This window comes from Fulmarus glacialis, unplaced genomic scaffold (genome assembly GCF_000690835.1).
Source record: "Fulmarus glacialis isolate BGI_N327 unplaced genomic scaffold, ASM69083v1 scaffold38992, whole genome shotgun sequence".
NCBI classification, from domain to species: Eukaryota; Metazoa; Chordata; class Aves; order Procellariiformes; family Procellariidae; genus Fulmarus; species Fulmarus glacialis.
In genome coordinates, this window is record NW_009197882.1 from 6,327 (window position 1) to 15,340 (window position 9,014).

Sequence of the window (9,014 nt, forward strand, 5' to 3'; positions counted from 1 at the left end):
ATCACTTCTTTCCTGTAAGATTTTTTTATGGAGTAGTATTCAACACCTGGATAGAGTTCACATTCACAGCTTCAGTCCATCTTTGTAACTTCTTTTTGCGTACTCTGCAGTTGATTCCTAGTCGTCTTATTCCACGAGAGATTTGAAACGCAACACACATTCCAAATAAAAACACTTTAAGAACTCCAGCCAATGCATTCCTGTACTGCCTAAAAGCAGGAATTGCCCTTCTAATTGTAAGGGCAATTAGAAATGCTAAATTTCTACAGCATTTTAGAAAATGTTGCTTTGAAGTAAATCTTCACATAAAGCATATGCCAAACTATTATCCAAACGATAATCGTGGTCTTTGGCCAGTAAGTGTCAAACAAATATTGATGAAACTGTATCTGCTATACCTACAAATGAAACAGAAACATTTTTTAATAAATACTGGAACTGGAGACTTGCCAGAAATAAGTTTCCAGAATTCACATTCATATAATGCCCTCTCTCCTCCATTCCATGACAGTAGGCGAACTGCTGGCGTTGCGGGGGGGGGGGGGGGGGGGGGGTGGGGGGGAGCAGGGAATCAGCTGCAACGCTTTTATTTCTTCATTGCCTGACACTATTTATAGCTGTGCTACAGACTCCTCCCTCCTCTGCTTTCATGTTCGAAACTTTAGATCCTTTTTAAGGATTTAGCATTGGTTCAATCTGGGTGCTGAAAAGCAATCTACACCTTGATATCCTCTTCCCTTTTAATCATATTCATTAGCGATTGATAGACAATATGAAGCTATGTAGCTTTGAAAGCTCACCAAGAAACTAGAGATCACAAATTCCATTACAAGACACATTTTTGAACACTCATATATACACAAACAAAGAGCAAACTACGCTTTTGTTCATGGCAGTTCTTTTTGCATTGTTGTACTCCTTCCAGCGCTAAAAGCGAAGTCTGACTACAGCCTGTGAAGGTATCAAAGGGTGATGGCTCTTACACCCTCAAAAGTGGTGTCAGAGCACCTCTAAATCAGAAGACAACATCTGTGGGGGAAACAGAGCAACTACTGGCTTTTGCTGGATTGTTGTTCTGTGACAGACTACAGAAAATATGAAAGACCCTGCTTGGGGAGAATGGATTTTCAAAATAACACAGCTGTTCTTCCTGACCACTTCTACAATTGACTTGGTTTGGTTATCACTACTTCTCAATTTCTCTTTCCAAATAGTTTGCTTATACAACGACAAGAAGAACAAAAGTTTCAGCAACATGGAAAAGCTATGATTGGATACATTGTCCTGATCTTTACTGCGTGCAGGCAAACTGAATATTATCTGTTCTTATTTGCAGATGATTTACAGCTTTTACAATAACTGTGAGAGCTACTGTGAAACATACATGGAAGGGAAAGCCAACAGAAGACCTACAGTGTTAATCTAACAGACAACAATTCAGTGGACACACAAGACCTACTACCTAGTACTCCAATCCCAGCAATTTGGCTCAGCAATCTTTGCTGGTAAACAGGAGCTTCACCTGCCTTACCTCCATATCCAGCAACTCAGAAGAAAGAGGGCATTTAACACTAGAAAAGCCCCTCAAACACCAAGAAAAATCTCACGCAAATGGTAAGAGGGCGGGAGATGGAACTAGCAATAAAAGTATATACCTTTATCCTACAGAAAAGCCACAAGCAGGGTACACAATTCCCAAGCACAGGCAAACCCATGTTCCATATTTGTTTGCTAAACTGAGCCCAGAGATAATTGCATCCACCAGACAAGGACAGCAGCTGTTTTACCTACACTTGAGTATAGAACCACGATACATGACTTTACAATGCCATTACCTCTACATGGTAAAGTACAATAGCACTTTATTTGTTATGCCTTATATAGCTTTACCTTCACATGGTGTTTTCCAGTCATTCAACTATATGGCTTGGTTAAACTAGCAATCACTTTATTTATTTTTCCGCCTGGACTCATCTAACCTCTTTCAAAACATAGCAATTATTTTTATTTCCTCTCTGAGCATCCCATTATATTGCTTTACTTACATGGAGAAACATATCCCAGCATGTGGCCTTTACTGCTTTAATTATTTTTTTGTCAGACTTACCACAGACATTGCCGCCTATCTTAACACGAACATAGCCGTCTATTCCCCACGTAGAGCCCCAAGAGTTCTGTACAATCCAGTACGGGATACTACCTGGAAGAGACATTTTCATTAACAAGAGACAACATGAGATGCGGGAAGCATAAAAAACTTCTAACACTCTACAGAGTTAATTGCCATTTTAATATCTCATAACTTATGATGGTTTGATGATATAGCACAGTGAAACCTACTGCTGTTCACAGAGGACAGAGCTAATAGTCCAGTGTTGAACAGACTGGATATATCCTTTGCTAGCATAAAGAAATATACAGCCATGTTTGTGACCTTACAAGGACATGAAGTCCCACAGAACTGAAGGAGCACAGACAAGAAGAGTATTTCTCCTGGGATCAGACTGCGCTTCCAGAACTGATGTGACACCAAACCAAACACCTCAACAGAACACCCAGTTCTGGATTTTAATCACCTGCCCCACAGGATGCAAGTTGCAAGTAAGTGAAAAACCACAAAACCTACTGGGTTGAAGCTCAGTTGACGGAAACGCACCTGTTCTGTCAAAACCAGTGATTAGAACAGCATGATTTGCTCTTCCACTGGAGCAGTGATACTGTATGATCCCACCAAGATAATCCTGCCAGCTAACCGCATCTACTGTTACTGCCAAAGGGCCCTGGTTAACAAGCATCTTCATCATTTCTTCTTCCTGACCGCTGTGAAAGAAGTGAGTGATAATGCCAAGTGACTTAAGTTAGCACACTAAAACAATTTGAGAGGTGGTAATCTACTTGCTAAGTACAATTTAAAAATCAAATAATTCAACTATTTCCTGTAAGTTCTACACATCACATAATGTACATCAATAAATATGTATTTCATATACTACAACACAGCAATACAAATATAGGGCACATAGACTATGGGAAAGGTCCAAAGATATGATGCTGTTAAAAAGAATCAGGTTTCTGCGTCAAGTCAGTGGGCAACAGTGAGCACTATGTACCTTTTATAGTAACTCTTAATTAAAAACCACCTTTGGACAAACCATTAGTCTGTATTATTATTTCCCATTAGTTTTTCAGACATGCAGAAGTACCTGTTATATCATACATAATAATACACTAAAATATGTATCTCAAACGTATCAAAACACAGGACATTACCACTATCAGACGTTACCATTAGCATCCTCATACAGTTTTACTTACGTAATATACTGGAACAGGAAATCTTTATCACTGCATGGTATGTGCAATAACTAAATTTGACAAATACAGACTGGCAGAGCTATAATTGATTTTAGTTACTTTTATCTGTCAGTAATTCAATTCCTAGTCAAAATTATATTTCTTGTCTTGAAGTTCAGTATGCAGCTGCATTGTACTGACAAAAGTTAGAAACAAACTTTCTTGGTACAGCAACCTAAAAAGCTACCAGTTATCTTTACAAAATTCAGTTGACAACACTGTTTGCTAAGTCATGGACTGGAGGAGGATGCGGGTAGGTATGTAAATGGATGAATACTGAAGTAACTGAATACTTCCTAAATGTTTCAACAAATTCCAGTTATTATTGGTAGGATTTACCTCTTCTGATATTTAAGCAATGTAATGTTCACTTAGCATATATTTAAAACTGTAACTGACTCAATTTAAACACAGCCAACTGAAAAGACCTAATTTCAACACACTGACTTAAGCTTTCTAATTTGTACAAGCTTAGTGATGGTAGGGTTGAGTGGATTCATTGTGGCAAGCCATAATGCTAAAAAATGTTACGTATTAATTCTTATCCAGTACACAACAGCTACAGAACTGATGCAATCAACCTCATAACCTTTGGCTGGTCAACGCATTATTGGCTCTAGCTCACTCCACAGTTAGTGAACACAGAAGGAAAAGTACAGCAAATAAAAAGAATCAATAGTAGCTACCTGAAGTCATATGCAGCAAATCCTGTTATTGAAACTCCAAAATCTGAGCGATGAAAATAATGGCACAGTCCTGTCTGAGCTTTAAAAGTGTATTCTGAATCTCTCACAAGTTTTACTTTTGTCTGCAAGAAGATAAATGAATGAGAATTTAATGCATTTGACTTTAACACTATGCAGATCAAAACAGACGTTGAAACTGACCACAGAACTCACTCAAAATTCAGTGTGTTCATAAGAATGTCATGATATTTACTATCTCCAGTTTCCCTGTTGGCAGAGAAAGCTTCAGAAGGGATTCAGAAGTGTTCAAATAATGAACAAAATTTAAAAGGTATCTCTGGTTTAAACTAGCCTCATGAGCAATCTCATCCATTTCAAGACAGAGACTATGCATTCATTTAATGAATGACCATTCATTCTCTTCAAATGACATCCACACACAAAGTTATCCTCTCCTTGGGACAGTTCAAGAACCACAAATATCCCAAGAACAGTTCTATAAAATACTGAAATTAAGTCCAATTCTGCTATTAGCATCAAATCCTCATGCCAGTATATAATGTATTACAATGGCTGCCACAGTTCAAAGTCCAGCTACAAAGGTATTGCATCAACCTTTTGTACTCTTTTTGTCTTCTGCAGTACAGCATGTTTATGACAGTGTTTTCTCCTTTCTAATTAATTTGTAGTCCCTCTGTTGCCAAGCAAAAGGGAATTTTGCTTCAGAGGAATCCAGATGAATATCCTCTATCTTTCTTGAAATGCAAGCTTAAACAAGTTATCTATACTGTTATTAGCTGGGGTTATATGAATCTTCAGGGGTAGAATTACAAAGTTCCTTAAAAAGGACAACCAAGCTTTTTTTTTAAACTTCAAAAAACTAAGAGATTCTTTTTATATTCCTATAACTCAAACTATTGTCCCAGAGAATACTTTTTATTTCAAAGATATTGAAATGTTTATGCTTACATATATTATTAACACACATTTTGCATTTGTCATGAATGAAATGTGTTAGCTACAGTAGAATTTCTTTTTGAAACTATGTCTGCATTTTCATTGGTTTAGGTTGCAAGCGAAACAAAGGTAAATGCAGTCAGTTTTATTCTGAGGTTCTCCACAGTCCTGCATGAAAAAAAAGTGCTTGCAACATAAACCACAGAAATTTGAAAGCAGAAAATCTCAGCATCCCTCCTCTTCCCCAGCTGCTGGTGCCTAAACTGGACACTCAAATGCACAAAATGACACGTGGATAAATGGCTCCTTCTACACTGGTACTGTATGTCTGCAGTTCCAATTGATTTCAGTGGAAATACTGTGGCTTTCAAGAAACATTACTTCCAACCCTTGTGGGCTGATTTGTTACATTTCCAAGAACATACATAGGTTATAAAATTCCAATCAAGTTTCAATTATGCTTGAACAACGCCCTCTTGATTCCAGACTAAATAAATATGCATACATATACACACACACACATGTATATGCATATATACATACGTATACACACATGCCAAAAAAATCAGATGAGCTGTACACTCCACCTTCCCCATCACTTTTTCCCAGTAAAAAAGAATGTTAATATGAAAGCTAAGGAAGGGTTCGAGATTTATGAAAAGTTTCACACCTGGTTTAGCCAGCTCAAAGCACTAACAGTGGATCCCCCGCTGCAGCCGTAATTATTGTATGAACAGTCAATAACCTGCTGTACGCTAAGTTCTTCCAGGTTATTTCCTTTAATTGCATAGGCAGACTCTATACCACCCACAACGCTGAAAGCCCAGCAGCCTCCACACTGGTACAAAGAGAAGGGAAACAGGGAAGAAAGAAAAAGTCAGCTTTGTTTTTGAAGCCTGATATGAAAAGAAAAAAAGTCAAAAGGGAATTCTAGTGCTCTTCATTTACTACACCATCCTTGAACTTCGTTTTTAAGGCAATAATAAATTTAATCAGCCATTTAAAAAATTGAACTGTTTTTTCCCCCTGTACTTCTCTCTGAAAGCTAGAAATGCATTATGGATGTCTTATTTTAAGGATTCTTGCATTGTGGTTGCCTTATTTTAAGGATTCCTTCCTGATTCATTTTTTCCCTTTAAGATGGGTCTGAGGATGCTTTTTACCATGCGATATCTATTTTCTTAAAGAAGGATTGGGGCTCAGGATGAAATTATTTTTTAACCACATTAGTTAGTAAGTTTTGGAAAAAGATTTAAGGAGACAGTCTACAACTTTCTACAGGCTGAAGAATTTTATAGAAATATATTGGATTACAGTTTAAGAAACAGTAAACTGAAATTAAACATAACAGAAAAATTCTTAGACAGTAACAGAATCTGTACTGCAGTTCTACGCTCTTTAAAATAGGAAGCAGAATTTATTCCTAGGCAAGGTCCAGATTACACAATGTGAAGAACAGAAAGGAAAGACATCAGGGATTTAACAGCTTGGTTAAATCATAACCATAACCCATAACCCATAAATCATAATAAATCCATAACCACTTTGGGACAAACTGTAATCAAGTGGGGTCTGGTTATCTTCCTATCATGAATGCATCCCCTGAGGTGTTCAATGGTAAGATATGGGTGTTGACAAGCCAAGGGCATGAGAGAAAACAACAGCAAAGAATCTATACCCACCCAGGTGAAACAGGGGGATGAGGTCAGGTACTGAACTTACCCCAGTCTCTTCACAAAAATACAAAATACACACGGTGCAAAATATTGGCAGATTTACTTAACTAGATCAAAAAATGTATTATACACAGTTTATAATTGCACGATTTCTAGATGCACAACATTTGCATCTCATGCTTTTAAGTCTAATCCCACCTTGCATAAAATGCTGCATGACTTTGTGTATGTTCAACTGGCCATACTTGTGCCAGCGCTCCAAGGAGTCTTGAGGCAGTGCTCGTCCCTTCCAAAACTTTCACTGTGCTCTACAACGTACCTGCTGGAACTGTCTCAGCAGTGCTTGAGAACCAGGAAAGGGAAACACCAGGACTTACTGTTTGCTGATTTCTCACTTCTGCAATGACTTTCTTGTCCCTCCAGTCAAACTTCTTTGGCAAAGGTTTTTCCTTTCCCTTTGGCACTTTCATGTATCTGGGAAGTTTGTGAGGTATGCTTCTTAAGTAAATAGCTAAACACAGAATACAAACATCTATAAATCTACTAACTAAAAAAACCCCACAAACAACTGTTTTACTAGAAGCCATAGAGGTAATTTTGATCTGTAGTTACAACCATGAGATTACATCTCATTCTCAAATCCGTAGAAAATTCATGTATTTTAAAATAATCATTATGCTCCAGAATGAATGTAAATACTCCTACAGTTCTAGAAGGAACAGAAATATTCCATGTAGGGAATGTGGGCACAAAGCGTGAAGATTTACTAAAGCTGATGAATAACCATTCCACAAAACAAGTTTTGTTTGAAAATTTTCACATTTTACTTACTGGAAAAATACTACTTTATTTTAGTCAGGTAAACGGGGAGAAATAAGAGGAGAATAATGTAAAGATTCTGAAACACAGGCAAATTGCTAGTTTTTCACTAAAAAAAAGCTGCTTAATTATTTAAACTTAAAAAAGGCGTGAAATCCCCCGATGAATAGAACATATAACAGCAGACTTGAACAGCAAGAAGGGATGATTAGGTTAGGTATCAGACAAATTTTCTTAGTAAAAAAAAAATTAAGCATGTCATATTGCTCCTGAAAGTCATAGCTATCATTGTACAGCCGTGGACCTCCAAGTATTGTTTGGATTGTAGTCAATTTTGTCTTGGGGTAGGGAATAGGAACTTAGACTACTTGAGAACCTTGTGTATTTTCTGATTTTAAAACTGTTGCAACTAAAGAAGGCCGAAGGAAAGGAAAGAAGGAGGAAAGGAAAGAAGGAGGAAAGGAGGAAAGGAGGAAAGGAGGAAAGGAGGAAAGACGGAACGAAGGAAAGGAGGAAAGGAGGAAAGGAGGAACAGTCTGTATACTAAATCATATCCAGGCTCTGGGGAATTCAACCTTGCAAGACTAGAGAAACATGAAGAGGATTGTTGTATCCTTCAGAAGTACTTACAGTTCAGTACCAGACATTGTAAACTAGCTGACTATCAGCACTGGAAGAATCTGTAAATGTGAAAGACACAAGGTTCTGGGAAAGAATAAGAAAAACAACAGAAAAGGCATTAGTAGCAGCAAGAAAATGTACCTTTGAACTCTTCAGGAAACAGATGAGAAAACTGATTTATTCCATAGAAAGCAGTTGTATTATCTTTTGATGATGAATTCAGTAATCTAATTCTTTTAGCGCTTTCCTGAAGGAAAAAAACAGTAGTGATAAAACCATAAGAGCAGAAAAAGAAAAGGTTAGCAGCAGTAAACATGAACTTAGATAACGAGACAGCTGTTCACCACAGATTCATCGTGGATTCCTATCAAACCAATATGAAAGCCATTGGACTAATTTCAACTCCAAGAAAGATACCAAAAAAGCATTTGTAAAGTGCATAGAGGGTAAAAAACTGATATGAGACAGACAAAACAGGCAAGCTGAGAACAAACTGTGTCAAACTCATCTGATGCCCTTCTTTGACAGCACAACAAACCTCGTGGTTCAGAGATACGTAAAAATGTCTTCAGATAAGAGTTAACCCTGTCTTGCTTTACGTCCTTATAAAGCAAAATAACAGTATAAAGGCCTAAAGACATTAAAAAAACTAAACTATAAATTATCAGGAATCCTAGATCTCTGAAAAACATGTTTTTGACCTACAAAAGCAATACAATCTGACACCCCCCTCCCCAACTTCTTCTGCTGATGAAGTTCAACATGAAATGTAAAAAACTTAACGCCACCTTCTGCGTTAACGAAGACTTCACCTCGCCCCCTCAGCAGCAGGCGTCCGCTGGAGCGCTGGGTTGTCACGCACGGCAGTGTGACCTGCGGCGCCCCCGCCACCGGCAGCCAC

General features: G+C 37.8%; 1 protein-coding gene across 1 annotated transcript; it reads right to left on the reverse strand.

The window, feature by feature from the left end:
- Positions 1-330: 330 nt before the first annotated feature.
- CTSO (cathepsin O) lies at positions 331-8,360 on the reverse strand (the record flags this gene model as incomplete). Its single annotated transcript, XM_009572716.1, has 7 exons — positions 331-398; positions 2,108-2,200; positions 2,657-2,820; positions 4,041-4,162; positions 5,668-5,835; positions 7,051-7,184; positions 8,255-8,360. Coding segments are annotated over 7 exons (822 nt in total), but the record flags the coding sequence as incomplete, so codon positions are not given.
- Positions 8,361-9,014: the final 654 nt, after the last annotated feature.